The sequence below is a fragment of the Anarhichas minor genome, unplaced genomic scaffold, assembly GCF_050575085.1.
Source record: "Anarhichas minor isolate MPS153535 unplaced genomic scaffold, ASM5057508v1 ptg000007l, whole genome shotgun sequence".
NCBI classification, from domain to species: Eukaryota; Metazoa; Chordata; class Actinopteri; order Perciformes; family Anarhichadidae; genus Anarhichas; species Anarhichas minor.
Genome location: NW_027466453.1, coordinates 6,549,332 through 6,567,465, shown reverse-complemented (window position 1 = coordinate 6,567,465; position 18,134 = coordinate 6,549,332). Strand labels below are relative to the sequence as shown.

General features: G+C 43.0%; 2 protein-coding genes across 2 annotated transcripts; one reads left to right on the top strand and one right to left on the bottom strand.

The window, feature by feature from the left end:
- The first annotated feature begins 699 nt into the window (after positions 1–699).
- LOC142936470 (zona pellucida sperm-binding protein 1-like) lies at positions 700–3,211 on the top strand. The gene is made up of 5 exons (XM_076080069.1): positions 700–919; positions 1,006–1,186; positions 1,334–1,487; positions 1,641–1,710; positions 3,164–3,211. The coding sequence occupies exons 1-5, from the start codon at positions 793–795 to the stop codon at positions 3,181–3,183; spliced, it is 552 nt and encodes a 183-aa protein (XP_075936184.1). The 5' UTR covers positions 700–792; the 3' UTR covers positions 3,184–3,211.
- Positions 3,212–3,570: 359 nt separating this feature from the next.
- LOC142945260 (CD9 antigen-like) lies at positions 3,571–17,594 on the bottom strand. The gene is made up of 10 exons (XM_076086680.1): positions 17,526–17,594; positions 14,560–14,611; positions 14,458–14,511; positions 14,237–14,334; positions 11,193–11,267; positions 10,965–11,072; positions 6,735–6,830; positions 6,425–6,508; positions 4,296–4,352; positions 3,571–3,588 (listed from the first exon to the last, which is right to left on the bottom strand). Exons 1-10 carry the CDS (start codon positions 17,589–17,591, stop codon positions 3,571–3,573), a joined length of 708 nt encoding a protein of 235 aa, XP_075942795.1. The 5' UTR covers positions 17,592–17,594.
- Between the last annotated feature and the right edge of the window lie 540 nt (positions 17,595–18,134).

The following is an 18,134-nucleotide window of genomic DNA, read 5'->3' as shown; positions in this document are numbered from 1 at the left end:
TTAAGAGGGAATCATTTACCACCATGTATTGTTTGGGCGTGTGTTCAGCTGTATGAGTTTGGGCTGTTTTTTCTTCTTTAATCATGTGCTTCTTTACAGGCTGTTGGCTTTGTGTTGCAAATTATTTCTACTTCTTTTAGACTAGAATCCAATTCTAGGCAAATGACTTCAACAGATCATCTACAGACAGTAGTCAGCTGATTGCATTAACACGTGTTAATGCATGTTCATGAATCAGTCAGACGAAGCATATTTCTGAATGTTTGTTTAATTTTTTGATCCCAGGAAGTTTCAAAACTTTCAAATGGCACTTGGCCAGGAGGTGGAGTCAAAACTCAGGCCTAGATTCTAACACATGCTCAGTTTACTTTCCTTTCTAATGATCATAGGCATAGAATCTAACATAAAATAGAGGAAAATTTAATCGCACAAAAAAATCCAGCCCTTGCAAAATATGTTGCCTCTATCTTTACAGTAGAATGTTACAGTTAACAGATGCATGCAATTATCCCAAAATCACAGCATCACTATCTCAGCGTTTGCTGATTACTGCACTGCCATCAGTCAGGAAACAGCTGCAATCATTCAAAGCAGCAGCTCACAGAACACCATCAGACACAGACGCATCTCCACCTCCAAAAGATGCAACATCAGAGGATAAATGACAAACATTGTCCCAAAATAAACGAGCTGTGACGCACACGTCGTGAAATAATTGCCGTCTGTCAAAGATGCTCAGCTTAGTTTTGGATATTGAGACACGCTGCAGCCACTCTGTTGATCCACAGGCTGATGGTGGAATGTAGCTCCTCCCCGGGTTCTCCAGGTGAAGTGAAGCTCCATGTGATGGGTCAACCTCCTCCACCTCCCGTTCACTCTACACCAGCCACTGTCGCTGTGCTACTGAGAATTGCCACAGGTGATCGTCTTCTCTGTATTCTCTTTTAAATGGCCCATCATGCCTCACAGCACCGTAATACTGTTCCAATGATCTCTTCCTCGTAGACGAGTCCTTCACCAGCTTCCACCCCGAGGCTCACCTTCCTCTCAGCCTCCTGCGAGGCAGACCAGTCTATGTGGAGGTGAGCCTGCTGGACCCCCCCGAGCCCGGCCTGGTGCTGCTGGTCCACTCCTGCCTGGCTTACACTCAAGCTCCATACGCCAGCTGGATGCTGGTCTATGATGGGTATGTTGTACAGAAATTAATTGCTTGTATTAGATACCGATATAATTTGTATTTTCATTGAATTCTAATGAAGTCTGAGGAGCCATTTACAAAGTTCTCCTGTAGAGATTTTCAGTTGTAGCTGTGCTCTCACCGCTGTGTGTTCAGCTGTCCCAGCCGAGGTGATTCAGAGCCGCTTCCTTCCCCACGCCCTGACCCCCACCACATCTGGAGGTTCACTATCTCTGGCTTCCTGTCTCTGCACTCAGAAAGTCCCCCATACACGGCTGAAGGAGGATACTCTCACCTGGAGGACCCAGAGGTACCTCCCACTTAACATGCTCATACAAGTAAACATCTATTGTTGTCTTTGAAGTTCAGGCTACCCTAAAGACCATCCATAGTGGTGGCTACATGTAGACTAGGATTAGTGTAATTGTGCCATAAAACCATTTCTTCATTTTTTTCTCCTCAGATCTACTTCTTGTGCTCGACAGAAGTGTGCTCTGCTGCAGATGGTGACTGCACTGTACGCTGCATCAGCAGTAAGTTTAACACAGTGGAAACATAAGAGGAACTAGTTGGTCCAGTAGTCCAACAAGGTTCTTATACATTGATTATATACACTCACCGGCCACTTTATTAGGTACACCTTGCTAGTACCGGGTTGGACCCCCTTTTGCCTTCAGAACTGCTATAATTCTTCGTCGCATAGATTCAACAAGGTGTTGGAAACATTCCTCAGAGATTTTGGTCCATATTGACATGATGGCATCACGCAGTTGCTGCAGATTTGTCGGCTGCACATCCATGATGCGAATCTCCCGTTCCACCACATCCCAAAGGTGCTCTATTGGATTTAAATGTAGTGACTGTGGAGATGATTTGAGCTTTGTGACACGGTGCACTATCCTGCTGGAGGTAGCCATCAGAAGATGGGTACACTGTGGTCATAAAGGGATGGACATGGTCAGCAACAATACTCAGGTAGGCCGTGGCCGATGCTCAATTGGTACTAAGGGGCCCAAAGTGTGCCAAGAAAATATCCCCCACACCATTACACCACCACCACCAGCAGCCTGAATCGTTGATACAAGGCAGGATGGATCCATGCTTTCATGTTGTTTACAACACATTGTGACCCTACCATCTGAATGTCGCAGCTGAAATCGAGACTCATCAGACCAGGCAACTTCTATTGTCCAAATGTTGGTGAGCCTGTGCGAATTGTAGCCTCAGTTTCCTGTTCGTAGCTGACAGGAGTGGCACCCGGTGTGGTCTTCTGCTGCTGTAGCCCGTCTGCTTCAAGGTTGGACGTGTTGTGTGTGTTCAGAGATGGTGTTCTGCATAACTTGGTTGTAACGAGTGGTTATTTCAGTTGCCTTTTTATCATTTCGAACCACTCCGTCCATTCTCCTCTAACCTCTGACATCAACAAGGCATTTTCATCCACACAACTGCCGCTCACTGGATATTTTCTCTTTTTCGGACCATTCTCTGTAAACCCTAGAGATGGTTGTGCTTGAAAATCCCAGTAGATCAGCAGTTTTTGAAATGCTCAGACCATCCAATCTGATGCTCGGTTTGAACTTCAGCAAGTAGTCTTCACCACGTCTATAGATGCCTAAATGCATTGAGTTGCTGCCATGTGATTGGCTGATTAGCCATTTGTGTTAACAAGCCATTGAACAGGTGTGCCTAATAAAGTGGCCGGTGAGTGTTTATATATTTTTTTATAATTTGTAGACTTGTGGGTTCCAGACTTGGAAAGTCTAACTCAACAAAGAACTATTGTCCCTCCAACAATAAGTCTGTGATCCACTGAGAATCTTCTACACTAAAGCTGCACAGATGGATTCCTGTTGAATGTACGAGATGTATTGTGGCTGCATAGTTTACATTACCCAATGTAGTCATCATATTTCACCAAAGAGCTTTATAAGCATCAGGCCCAGTCAGTCTCGAGAACTTTAACATGAACTTCTTTTTTCCTCACAGGTCCCAACAGTGACGCGTGAGCAATGAAATAAACACTCTTACACAGCTGCACTCTTGTTTTGTTTCATGGGAATAACCGATACACAAGTCTTAGTGAAGAGGAGAGGAAAAGCCCTCGATAGAATATTTATTCAAAAACGTGTGAATGTAAAAACAATATAATGCAATGCAAATAGTACTACAGTGGTACGGGAAAGAAAACAAGCGATACACAAACAATTCAGCTGTCTTCTTTCTAAACAGGACCCTTAATGTACTTCCATTTGGTCCGAAAGGCTTTTGGCAGGAATGAAAAGTTGAACTAATGTCTCTTAACAGCAAGATGTGTCCCAGCGTTTACAGGAAGGCAGCACAGCTTTAAAGCACTCGGCATGTTTACAGGCATGTTTACAGTCAGTTTAACAGCCTCAAACAGTACCTGATGACTGAGGGAAGCATGCAGAATATTTCTGTCACACACAAGAAGACTTTATTTTCTGACCTGTGGCCCTCTGGGTGCAACAACAACTGGAAGAAATGACACGGAATGCAATCTTTGCAAAACTAAAGCAACGTATAAACGACTCTTGTGACATCACACCTCTACAGCATGAAAATTTACAGTTACAATAAAGTTAGGATAAAGTGAAAACTTAAAGTGAAACTTCATTTCAACGATGTCATGTGATTTAACCTTAAATAAACACTTGAAATAATTTTGAAATGGATTTTGAAGATAATGTTCAGTTTTTGCATTTTAAACACAATACGAATTCAAGCGGTGCTATTTGCCAGTGGCTCAGTCAATATTTAACTATTTCATATGTAGACAACCGACAAAAGCACAAAAACCTCAGCAGCAGTGTCGTTCACTTACAACAGGTCACATTATAAACGGTGTGTTTTAGGATTTTGAATTCAGTTCTAAAACTAGTGTAGTAGTTCACAGCAGATGAAAATGAGCCACTCTGGCTCACTTACAGTTCAACTGTTGATTGGTGTGCATTGTCCCTGAAAAATAAACAAACATACATACAGAGACACATATGTAAACACTCATTTGCTGGTTGAGCCTGAATTCCAGCGATGGCCGTCGTCGGTGAGGCAGAGGAGGGTCCAACCGAATCCTCTTGTTAGTACACGGTGCTGAGACCTGCTGGTCTCTCTTGGTCCGTTTCAGGAGGATAATGGCGCAGACCAGGGCGATAATCTGTGATGCAGACAGGAAGAGAGGAACCTGCTTCCCGCTCGTTAGCCCCTCCAGGATTAAACCAGCCACCGAATGGGTTAATGTGAGAGCGGCACCAGCCCATGCTTTCAATTTGCATGCAGCCACTTGTATGTTAATTTTAGAATTTGTGTGAGGAAAATGTTAAATGATGTAGAGGTTTAAAGGAAAAATCCAACCCTGGATATTTATTCTTTAACGGTATAGATACAGATTAAATAATATAATAAAAAACCTTCACTGATGGGTCAACAATAAAAAATAATGTTATAGCTTTTTTATGTAGTGATGCATAATCTGTGAAACGTGTGCAATATTATTGGCTTAATAAGAAGCCTTTGCTCTTTAATTTAACAAAAATGTCTCAATGTCTTGGAATATCAGCATTTGACCAATAACCTGTGGGATTTAAACAAAATTCAACAACGGTTCCAAAAGATGGAGTGTTGTCATAATCGTGCCTTAGGTCCTTTAAAAAGGGTGGAGTTTTCCTTTTAAAGCGAGCTGGAGACGCCATACAGAGAGGAGCTGAACATGTTCAGCAGTGAAGAGAATGGATAAAAACATAGATGTGTATTCTCTATGCTAGAGCGTCATGGAATCAAATCAAGACAGAGTGGGAGTGAAATCCAACAAGAGCGCACTAGGACTAAGCCAAAGGAATGTTAGCCGCAGAGAGAGGGGTGAAGACGACTGGGTCAGGGTTAGGGGTGGAGACGTTAGGGTAGGCAGTGGAGACGACTGGGTCAGGGTTAGGGGTGGAGACGTTAGGGTAGGCAGTGGAGACGACTGGGTCAGGGTAGGGGGTGGAGACGACTGGGTAGGAGGTGGAGACGACTGGGTCAGGGTAGGGGGTGGAGACGACTGGGTAGGGGGTGGAGACGACTGGGTCAGGGTAGGAGGTGGAGACGACTGGGTCAGGGTTAGGGGTGGAGACGTTAGGGTAGGCAGTGGAGACGACTGGGTCAGGGTTAGGGGTGGAGACGCTAGGGTAGGCAGTGGAGACGACTGGGTCAGGGTTAGGGGTGGAGACGTTAGGGTAGGCAGTGGAGACGACTGGGTCAGGGTAGGAGGTGGAGACGACTGGGTCAGGGTAGGGGGTGGAGACGACTGGGTAGAAGGTGGAGACGACTGGGTCAGGGTAGGCAGTGGAGACGACTGGGTAGGGGGTGGAGACGACTGGGTAGGGGGTGGAGACGACTGGGTTAGGGTAGGAGGTGGAGATGACTGGGTAGGGGGTGGAGACGACTGGGTAGGAGGTGGAGACGACTGGGTTAGGGTAGGAGGTGGAGACGACTGGGTAGGAGGTGGAGACGACTGGGTAGGCGTAGGAGGTGGAGACAAATCCGTGCTGAGGGATAGGGTTAGCCAGGACAGAAGTGGACTGAGTCAGGATGATGCACTGAACAGGTGATTCAGACAGACGTAGCTTTCTAATGAGGATTATGCTGCAAATCAGAGCTATGAACTTTGGGCACCAAGGATGGGGAGAATGAAAAGAGTGAAAGCAAGACAGGGGGAGGACGATTGGTTAAGAGAGACGAGGGGGATTTAGAGTGATTAGAAACACGGTCATATACTTTATGAACAACAAGAGCAGAAGACAAAATTAAGCTTGTGTAAAGGCAAGACACTAAATATAAAAGATATCGGTCTCACTTTTCCTCCTTGTCCCCCACAGCAGTCAGTTTTGACTGTAATTTGATGCTAATTAAACACTGGATGGTTTTTATACTATGGACTGTGTTGTCTTCAATACAGTATAAATAAGGCTCATTGTTATTGGTTTTCAGGCATGACAATATTCAAAGCACTTTACAGTGAACAGGAAGTTGTGGTGAGGCGGCTCAGAATATGGTTTCACTTATTACTACATTATGAGTCGAAAGCCGCGCTAGCAAGCTATGTGAGACTGTAGCAGGCGCATAACACTCAGCCTTTGTACCTGTAGGCTGCCATACCTGCTTTATCTATGAGCCAATCGAAGCAAAACAAAGCAAATGATCTGTATCTGGCTCCTGATTGACTCAGCAGCAAGCAACACATTTTCTTACCAAAAGAGCTGCAGTTCCAAAAAAGATGCCCATCACCAGTTCACCGATAGTGTAAGAGACACTTAGGATGGCTTCAGGACAACTCTGTAGCAACAAGACAGGAGAAACTGTTAGCATCCCGGAGTCGACAGAATACAGCCGCTCAGTTTCCAGTGGCGGCAACAAGAAAGGGGGTTTATTTATCCTCAGCCATCCTACATTGAACTAGTGTGCTAAGAGAACACAGATAACGCAAAGGTGAACTCAAAACCATACACATCTTAACACATACATCATGTTCATCACAACAGCTTTCTTGGCACCAACTTACATCCATCTTGACATGCTCAAAGAAACCGTCCGGTTCGGGACAGGTGTGTTTAACCAACTCTACCAGCGGTACCCCGGTCACTCCACAGCAGTGAAGCTACACAGGAGGGAGATGAAAGCAGGATAAGAACACTCAAAATGAACGATCATTTTTGATGTCTCACTTCATATCATTAAAATGGAGCCCCAAAGAGCTAAACATTAAATAAAGGAGTAATTATGAAATAAATGTGAATAAATTGTCTAAAATATACAAATAGTGCAATCATTTAAGAAATTTTAAATTATTATGAAATATATATATATTTTTTAGCATTAGGTCATTTTTTATTTCATAATGTCACTTTTCCCTTCGGTGTTGTCACACGGCCCCAGCCTCTAACTAGCGAGATAAACGACTGCAACCAGATTTAGCCAGTTAGCACCTGTTAGCTAAAACAACAACAATGTCAAAGTTACACTGCAACACTTATCTAGCCGCTGCTGTGACACGTTAGCTGGTTAATTAGTTTTATTTGTGAAGATGTCCCCGAGAGAGAGACGGAGAGAGAGACACCGGAGTCTTTCTCTGTGGTCGCTCAAGCCAACAGGAGCTAGCTAACACTGCTAACTCTTCAATTTAATGCTAAGTCATAATTAAAGCTCTCAACCCAGTCTAGATAATAAACCAGCTGAGTGAAATAAAACTAGACATGAAATAGAAGTGTCGGTGAGAAAACGTCAATATGAAATAAAAACTGACTTTTTAAAAAGAGTATTTTTCCAAGAGTATGAATTTGAATAGTTCAACTAGAACAGGGGTGTCAAACTCAAGGCCCGCGGACCGAATCCGGCTTGATCCAGACTTGATAATAAAAAGATTCCCATTGTTGAAATTATGAGATAGAAAATCAAAATGATGAGATACTTAAACACAACAGTCACAGAAGCAGCTCTTTGGCTGGTTACCCTACATGTGACATGGAAATGTATTGTGAGTACATTGAAGACTACTTTAAATGTGACTGTAAAACAGATGAAATACTTCACGTGGGATTGTGCAAACGCACCCTTGAAAGGATTTTAAGCATTGAACAAAGTTAATAACTTGTTTGATATTTGGCTTTGATATTTTCTTTAAAAGTTTGATAGAGTAATGTGGGTTTATTAACCCTAAATTAAAAGGATTTAAGTTATAACAGAAATGTGCTGAAATATATTTTTACATTTATATACAGTGCCTTGCATAAGTATTCACCCCCCTTGGATGTTTCATCCTTTTGTTGCTTTTATACATGAAATCATGGTCAATATAATTTGGCTTTTTTTGACAAGAATTTGCAAAAGAAAAACTCTTTAATATCAAAGTGAAAACAGATTTTTACAAAATAATATCAATTAATTAAAAATATATAAGGTAAAGTAAATGATTGCATAAATATTCACCCCCTCCAGGTCAGTATTTAGTGAATGCACCTTTGGCTGCAATCACAGGCTGGCACATCTGGACACTAAGATTTTTCTCTATTATTCTTCAAAACAGCTCAAGCTCTGTCAGGTTACTCAGGTATCGGGCGTGAACAGCTCTTTTCAAGTCCAGCCACAGATTCTGGATTGGATTGAGGTCTGGGCTTTGACTTGGCCACTCCAGAACATTCACCATGTGGTCTTTGAACCATTCTCTGTAGCTTTTGCTGTATGCTTGGGCTCGTTGTCTTGCTGGAGAATAAATCTTCTCCCAAGTCGTAGTTCTCTTGCAGACTGAGTCAGATTATCCTCCAGGATTTGGGGATATTTTTCTGCATTCATGTTCCCCTCTACCTTTACAAGCCTTCCAGGGCCTGCGGCTGAGAAGTATCCCCAGAGCATGATGCTGCTACCACCATGCTTCACGGTGGACATGGTGTGTTTGTGGTGATGTGCAGTGTTTGGTGTTCACCAAACATAGCGTCTAGTCTGATGGCCAAAAAGCTCAATTTTTGTCTCATCAGACCAAAGACCCTTCTTCCAATTGACCTTGGAGTCTCCCACATGCCTTTGGGCAAATTCTTTCTACAGTGTCTTTCTCTTTGCCACTCTCCCATACAGCTTCGACTGGTGAAGAACCCGGGCAACAGTTGCTGTATGTACAGTCTCTCCCATCTGAGCCACTGAAGCTTTGAACACCTTCAGAGTGGTCCTAGGTGTCTTGGTGGCCTCCCTCATCAGTCCTCTTCTTGCCCGGTCACTCAGTTTGTGAGGACGGCCAGCTCTAGGAGATTTAAACAAGTGCCATACTCCTTCCATTTCTTAATGATGGACTGAACTGAACTCTGTGGGATGTCCAGTGAGTTGGAAATCTTTTTGTAGCCATCTCCTGACTTGTACTTTTCAATGATCTTTTCTCTGAGTTGCTTGGAGTGTTATTTTGTCTTCATGTTGCAATTGTAGCAGGAATACTGATGAACCAGAGACTGGACCTCCCAGACACAGGTGTGTTTATACTACAATCACTTGACACACATCAACTGCACTCAGGTCATCTCCATTTCACTACTTGTGACACTGCTGGCATCAACTAGCTGGACTTCTGTTGAATTAGGTCAGTCACTTTAAAGGGGGAGAATATTTATGCAAACACTTATTTTACACTATATATTTGTAATTAATTGACATTAGTTTGTAAAAATCCGTTTTCACTTTGACATGAAAGAAGCTTTTTTTGTAAATTCTTGACAAAAAAGCCAAATTATATTGACCATGATTTCATGTATAAAAGCAACAAAAGGGGAAAACATCCAAGGGGGGTGAATACTTATGCAAGGCACTGTAACAGCATGTACAATATTTTTACACTTGAATAAACAATAATGCAGAGACAGTTATTAAACAATATGTTAGGAGTAGTTACATTTACACTGTCTTACATTTACAACCGGCCCTTTGAGGGCAACCGTGATGCTGATGTGGCCCAGAGTGAAAATATTTGAACCTCAAGTAGTATCATTGAGGTTGAATTGAGATATCATTTCTGTTATTTTTGCATTTTAGATTCATATTCTTGGATTGAATCTTGTATTTGTGATGGACAATCTTGAACTTGAGAGCAGCTATTGCTTCATAGAAACACATAATTGACAACGCATGCGTGTGTGTCACTGTTCATGGTGATTGGGGCAAATGACATGACTTTTGAAATGAGATATACATCTGTATTTGAGATATATAACTTTGGAAATGACATTTCTGTATTTGTGATGGAAAGACTTGAACTTAACATTTCTTAACATGAAGCTCATTCTGAGCTTCATGTTAAGATACAGTTACTCCAAGTGGCTTTTATTTTGAAAGGGTCGGACTGGGTGGGTGAGAGAGGAGGAGACCCAATCTCAATGTCCCCCCTAAACCCTCAAGGACTTACTGACGTCACCTGGTAAGTGGGTGAGTGTGAGAGACTGTGAGGGCTTGAAATGGTGTAAATAGGAATGGGACAGCACTTTGCTGCAACATATCACGTTACCATGTAAATGACAAAGAATTTGATGTATAATTGTAGGTATTTATTTTATACTTTGTACTCGCTGATTTGAACGTCTTCCAGGCTCTTTCCTCACAAAATGAGAGGTAACTTCATATAATCTCATTTTTGTCAAAACAGCTTCAATGACAAAATCAAATATTTGATGAATAAATGAATAAATATCTCCTGATTTCATGTTTATTTTTTGTTCCATCTTTAACCCTTAATGTTTCTGAGTAAATTTAATATGACAGGCTGAACACATGTGAGCCGTCCTCTTTGTTTACCTTTTATTTTACGTCTCCATGCGTCCACTGGTTACCCCGTGTTTCACGTCACATTGCATTGATTTGTGGGTAATTCCCTTAGGAAAGGGTTCATAAATGGCTCAAAATGTCTGCAAGAGAGCCTCAAACACTTGACGATTTGACAGTGGGACTTCCCTAAACCCTCACGGACATCGCGGGAGCGCGCCTCAAAGTCCGTGAGTCCGTAAGGGGGGACATTGGGATTGGGCCAGAATCAAAGGGGAAAAGTCCTCTAAAAATCTCTACGGCCAAATCCCATACGGATAATACGAATACGTGTATTGTTACACCCCTAGAAACAAATAATAACCCGTAGCTGTGGCGTCATAATGAGGTTATTAGGAGATGGTTCAACTGTAGTAGGACAGCACTGAAGGTCCAGGTATAAAATGCACGGCCCGCCACTGGTCAAATAGGAAGGAAGGAAATAAAAGTTTTTGCTTACCCGATTGTGGATGAATGTAAGAATGACACCAAAGACCTGGTCTGTTCCTCCGCCAGTCACATACAGATCATACATGCTAGAGTAAAACTCCACAATTTTCCTTCCAACCTTAATAATACAAATTAAAACATAATATCATGACAGTAAATATGGAGTATTTATGATTACTTCTTTGACTATTCTTGCTTTTTTTGTGCTCCTCCCCTTCTTTTCCATTTCTCCTCTTACCTCATCCTTATTGGAATAACCAACCACTCCGACAGCAACTTCAGCCACCGCCAGAATGAACAGAAGGAAAGAGAACTGAAAGGAGGAGGGGAGGTAATGAAACCGGATTAGAAAATCTCATGTTAATAAAGTGATAAGAAACAAATAACCAAACAACATAACACACCATTTTCCACTACTATGCATATGCATCACAACAAAGATATGCAACTGTATGCATGTATTTTGTTTTAACCAGTGGGATGTGTAGATTAAAAGGGAATTCTCTATTTATTAGTTGCCCTATGCCTGAAATCTGCTTTATATTCTCGATTCGAAATAAAATGTTGCAATTGGTCGCTGTTTAAATGTCTTTGCTGGATTACAGTGTGATGGCAAATTTCCACTGTGACTTATCTATCTGTTTTTATTGTCAGAACACTCAGTGTTTTGGCCCTTTTTGTTTCAACAAGATTAATGAATGTCAGACATGGTCAGTGAGGGTCCTCTCAGGTTGAGTAATACTGTGTGTGTGTCGTAATCAAGGACATGATATTGTCATCTTAGATACCATTAGTGCTGTCCAGATGTCCTAGTAATGACTCCTCCTACTCCAATCTGTGCTTAAATCATTTAAAAGTCGTACACAACCTTTTGTCTTATCTTTTGTCAATGTTTCTTAATTTCAGTATCATAGGACTCACTCGGTACTATTAAATGTTTTTTTCCACCACAAGCTTGGCGTCACGAACAGGATCACTTAAAAGATCGTCAGGAGCCAACAGCGGTCGGGGAACTGGCCCTCCAGAAGGAGACTTCTTCTGCCTCTACCTCCAGATAAAATTAAGAGAGATCCGCGGCTCCTGATTGTCTTCACTGGCATCCTGAAGGACCTGATTGATCCAGATAGACTTCTAAACATCCGGTGAGATACAAACATTTGGAAAATTGACCCCGAAAGATTGTTCACTGAAAGTCAAATTGGGATTCAAAATTGTACTGAATTAGGAAATAGAATAGTTTGTCAATATTAACAGGCCTTTTGTGAACATTTGTTGGCCTCATTTCATAGAAATATTCATGTTCATGAAAACTTAAGTCAGCGTATTGTAATATAGAATACTACCTTGTAGGGGGATTCAAAATATTGTATTATTCAAGATCAAGATGGCGCCGCGGATCGCAGCCTCGGTACTGCGCTCTCTCGTACTTTTTCTCGGTGTGTCACCCTCGCGCCTGAAAGTCTGTGCTGACCAGCTGGCCCCCATCTTCACGCAGATCTTCAACCGATCACTGGAGCTCTGTGAAGTCCCCTCCTGCTTCAAACGCTCCACAATCATCCCGGTTCCCAAGAAATCCTCCATCACAGGATTAAATGACTACAGGCATGTCGCCCTGACGTCTGTGGTCATGAAATCCTTTGAGAAACTGATGTTGACCCATCTGAAGAACATCACAGGACCCCTGCTGGACCCGCTGCAGTTTGCCTACCGTGCAAACAGGTCGGTGGATGATGCAGTCAGTATGGGACTGCACTACATGCTGCAACACCTCGACTTCCCAGGGACATATGCAAGGGTTCTGTTTGTGGACTTCAGCTCAGCATCATCCCAGCAATACTCCAACCCAAACTCTTCCAGCTCACTGTGCCGGAATCCACCTGTCAGTGGATCACAAACTTCCTGACTGACAGGACGCAGCAGGTGAGGCTGGGAAAAATCACATCCAGCACCCGGACTATCAGCACTGGTGCCCCCCAGGGGTGTGTGCTCTCCCCACTGCTCTTCTCCCTCTACACAAACGACTGCACCTCAGAGGACCCATCTGTTAAACTCCTGAAGTTCACAGACTACACAATGGTCATCGGCCTCATCAGGGACGGTGATGAGTCTGCGTACCGACAGGAGGTTGAACAGCTGGTCCTCTGGTGTGGTCAGAACAACCTGGAGCTAAACAAGCTCAAAACTGTGGAGATGACAGTGGACTTCAGGAGGAGCCCCCCAACACTGCTCCCCCCTCACCATACTCAACAACACTGTGTCCGCTGTGGAGACCTTCAAGTTTCTGGGATCCACAATCTCCCAGGACCTGAAGTGGGCTCCCAACATCGTCACCATCAGAAAAAAGGCCCAGCAGAGGTTGTACTTCCTGCGCCAGCTCAGGAAGTTCAACCTGCCTCAGGAGCTGCTGATCCTGTTTTACTCAGCCATCATCCAGTCTGTTCTCTGTTCCTCTATTACTGTGTGGTTTGGATCGGCCACCAAACAGGACAGAAACAGGCTACAACGGATTGTCAGGTCTGCAGAGAGAATCATTGGCTCCAGCCTGCCCCCCATCCTGGACTTGTTCACCTCCAGAGTCAGGAAACGGGCTGGAAAGATCACTGCAGACCCTTCACACCCTGGACACTAGCTGTTCCAACTCCTCCCCTCTGGTAGGCGCTACAGGGCTCTGTACACCAAAACCACCAGACACAGGAACAGCTTCTTTCCACTGAACAATAAATAAGTCATATTGCACTACTACCTCTGTTTGCACTATTACCACCATTTGCACTATCACCTCAATTCCATTGCCATTGTTTATAGGTTTATGTTCACGTGTGTGTGTGTATATATATATATATATATATAAACTTTTTTTTTTTTATATATATTTATACTTATATTGTATATAGCTGTTAAATGTTTATACCTACATCTGTTCTACTTTTTTGCTGCCCTTTTTTATTCTTTATATATTTTTTCTTGTTTATTGCAAAATAGTGTATGTACATTAAGAGAGGAGTGGAAACCGGAGACAAATTCAATGTATGCGTACGCATACATGGCCAATAAAGCTGATTCTGATTCTGATTATTTTGTCCTTCATTTCTGGAGGTGTAACGGACAAAACTGAACATCCTCTGTTTCCTTTTCCCAGATAAAAGCAGAAATAGTTCCGCGCTAGTAACGGTGTGTACATTGTGTTCGGCAGGCTGTTGTGATCACACAACAGGAGAAAAAAACAAGAAATTTGGCCGTTGCCCCACATTACAAGGAAGTTAACGTGCAAAGATGTCTCACCACTTGCAGAGCAGATCTTTTCTCATTGCAGGTGCCGTAGTATCCGAACGCCACCACGATCAGCATCACTGAGCCGAGAGCTATCAGGACAGTCACAGCTGATAAAAACACAAAGAGAGAAACACAGATGTGTGATCGAATGCGTGTCAGAGGCAAAATATCCTCGTGCGGTTATTTTTGGAGGAATGATACAAATTTGCGTAGCAAAAAACAGTACTGACCCGTCACAAATACGCTCGAGTTGAGGGCCTCTATTTCGAAGATGCCTCTGGTGTCTATTTCGAAGATGCCTCTGGTGTCTATTTCGAAGATGCCTCTGGTGCCGTCGCTGAACCTCAGCCACAGGCCGATACCCAAAAATGCAAACCCCACCAACTGCCGAAACACAGAAATAACCAATTAAAACCCCAGTCTCAACGTGCAGTAAAATATCCTGGTTACGTGTTTTTTCACATCTTCAAACCTGTAGATTACCTTTCATAAAGGTCATTAGCTACCCGTTAGAGTATTGAGACCCTTTACCAAGGTGGTGGCTTGATCCTCATCCGAAATCCGTTGAGTCTCAAGGTTTGTTAATTGTATTAACGCAATACGTGAGACTGGACGGTGAACTAGTAGGAGAATATGTATTGATGTAGACTTTGATGATGTTGCCATTCTCTCCCTAGGCTGGTCTTGAATGTGTTAACTGAGGAGGCACTGACTGTTTCTTGACTCAGGCTGTTCCATATTGGTGTTGTTCTGCTTGCAAAAAAAGGTTTCCGTGGACCAGGCTGGTGCTGTACCTGTAGTTTCAGGTCGTGGCCTCTCGTAGTGGTGCTAAGGGATTTCTTGAACATACTGTTGCCACGTACATTACAACATCTGTCAGACTGTACGCTGTCAATTCCTTTCAGTATCTTAAATGTTTTAACCATGTCGGCTCGTTGCCGTCACAATTCTAGTGTTTGCAAGTTGAGGCTAGCGAGTCTTTCTGGGTATGAGAGGTTGGAGAGGCCATAAACTAGTCTTGTGGCGCGTCTCTGAACTTGTTCCAGGGCATCTTTGTCCCGCTTGAGTTTGGGCGACCAGACGACTGCGGTGTACTCGAGGTGTGGACGTACCAAGGATTTGTACAGGTGAAGAAATTAAGTTTGGTCTAAGGACTTGAACATGTGTTTAATCGTGTTTAACAATTTCGCCTTCATTGGTAAAGATCAAGTCATCTCTAGTGGGTGCTTGGCCGGCCTGATATCTGGTAGGCTGAGTGACTTGCTGGTGGTAATAACAGTCCCTGATACACTCGATGAACTTAGTGGCTGGGCCGCTGGGACTTGCGTTTTCCAGAAGTTCGGGTGTAGGGGACCATAACACGTCTGGGTGGTTAAAGTCACCGACTAGAAGTTTGTGTGTGTGGGGAGTTGACGCTGCCCACTGTAGAGTTGCATGAAGATCGTCATCGTGTGGGATAGCAATCGATGGGCTTCTGCTATGGTAGATGGATCCTATTAGTAGGTCACTGTGGTCTTTCCCTTTGATGGTCACCCAAGTGCTGTCTTTATGCGGCCCGTGCACGTCTGGATGGATTTGCCTGGTTTTAAGATTGGTCTTGGTGTAGATACACGTATCCCTCGTGTTGGTTGCGGACATGTCACTTGTAAACAGGTCGTAACCTGGGATGCTCAGAGTAGACAAGTCAGGTGTTTGTCCTATTTTTGGTTTGGTTTCGGTAAGGCAAATAATCCTGAAGTCATGTGTGTTTACGGGTGTTAAAAGTTCATCATATTTGCTCATGACCGAATTGTCCGTATGGGTATAGTAAGCCTTAAGATTTCCTAGTTTGCAGTTGGTTTGGACTGGTGGGGGTTTACATCTGTTTAGGTCTGAACTGGTGTTACTGCTTTTGTGTTTCCTGGAGCCTCGACTATCCTTCCTCGCTTGATTACCCAGTGTTTGGACAGGTTTGCCAGGCGAGTCTCCTGTTGGGACGCTCTCCAGTTTTTTGAGGCCTCGAGTTGTTTTTTAGTTAAGTCCGGACGGATATACACCTGGTTGCAGACATCATTAGCGCTTTTGCGAAGCTCAGCGGCCCTTGCTAAGATTTGTTTCTTCTCGCTCAAAGTCTCTAGTTCAATCTTCAGTAGCCTCCATTTGTCCTTATCAAATGTTCCGAATCGTGTTACTTTGTTGATTCTAACGATTAGTTTGAATTCATCTTTGTTTAAGGTTTGGACAGCCTGGATGTCTCCTCCTGGGTTGTGGATTCTGGTAGATTGAAAACAATTAGGTTCAATTTCCTCTTTTCTATGTCTTCCAGCTCATTTAATGTTCGGTACATGGTTGAGTCAGATGTGGTGTTTATTCTAGTGCTGGGCAAGTTAACGCGTTATTATCGCGTTAACGCATTCATTAATTAACGCCGACAATTATATTATCGCGCGTTAACGCAGGTTTTTTTTTAAATTATTAAGCAGACATTTTTAACAAGAACGGGCAGCGAGCGGTGAACAGTTTGTGTGCGTCTCTTCCTTCTCTTCCTGCTGCTGATGCTGCCCCCCCCCCCCCCCCCCCCACGTGACACGCCCGGTCCAGAACCCCCCTTCACTCCGTCACCGATGGTGCATAACTTCCTCATGCACGTTACTGCCACGGTACAGACTCCCTCCAGGTTCCCATGCTTCACCTACATTCCCCTGGGTCCTAAGTCCCTCCAAGTACAGCTTCTTATCACCCTCTATGTACCAACGTACATTTACAACAAATACCACACATATTACGGTAATCAGCTTTGCATTTGTGTCTGCACCAAAATACCAAAAAAAGCTAAAAATAAATTATTAATTTAAATTATTTTTTAGTTTTTAAAGTGTTTTTGTTTGTAATATATATAACAAGCATATAATTTAGTTATCACTACTGAGACTTTAACAAATATAAAAACATGACGTAGATAGGTTTGCAGTTTTCAAGGTGTATATTTCAAATTGCATCTCTTACACACATGAAGATAAAGTTGTGAACACCGGCTGAATATCTATTATCAGAATCATAACTGTATTTTAACTGCTACTGTGTTAAGGGAATACTGCTGTTAAAAATAACCTTATTTGTCTAAAGTGTTTGTTCAACAGAAACGAAACCTAATGGCAGCCTCCTGAACTAGATAAATCATTTTTATTTTTGCCAACAGAAAAAACAAAACATGCAAGCTATTCGGCTTTCCCCTCATGACATTTTACCACAAAAAAAAACAATACATAGGCCAAGTCAAATAAGAGATATAATTTTTTTTATGATTTGACAGACTTACCGCAAAGATGAGGTTGAATATGAAGAGGGTATATTTGTAGATGAGGCCAGAGCCATCCAGTGCCATGATGAGGAGCAGCGGGTTGTTTTGCAGTGTGTACTTGTGACGTCTGTAAAATGTAAACGGATTAGGCGCCCTCATCACTTCTGTTCCTTAGTCTGCTATACGTATGTTAAATATACACGCGTGTACTCACATCCTCTTAGGGTTACATTTGACATGTAAACGGCTTAACAGCGCTCTTTCTCTCTAAATAGGTCGTTAGCCATGCTATGAATGGCGTTAACAGCGAAATCAAATAAATACCTTGATTTGTTGCAGGTGTTCGCGGTTCCTCTCCTCAGTGTGAAGAAAAAACAGCTACAGGTTTCTCACTGCTGCGCGCTACTTGTACAGTCCCGCCCCGCCCTGCCCCACCCCTTTGACTCTGCTCGGTCATTTCATTGCCTGCGAGGTGTGACTGACGGAGCTAACACTCCCATCATTTCTGTATTTGCGATACATACCTTTGGAAATGACTTCTGTATTTGTGATGGAAAGACTTGAACATAACATTGCTTGACATGAACCTCATTCTGAGCTTAATGTTAAGACACAGTTACTCCATGG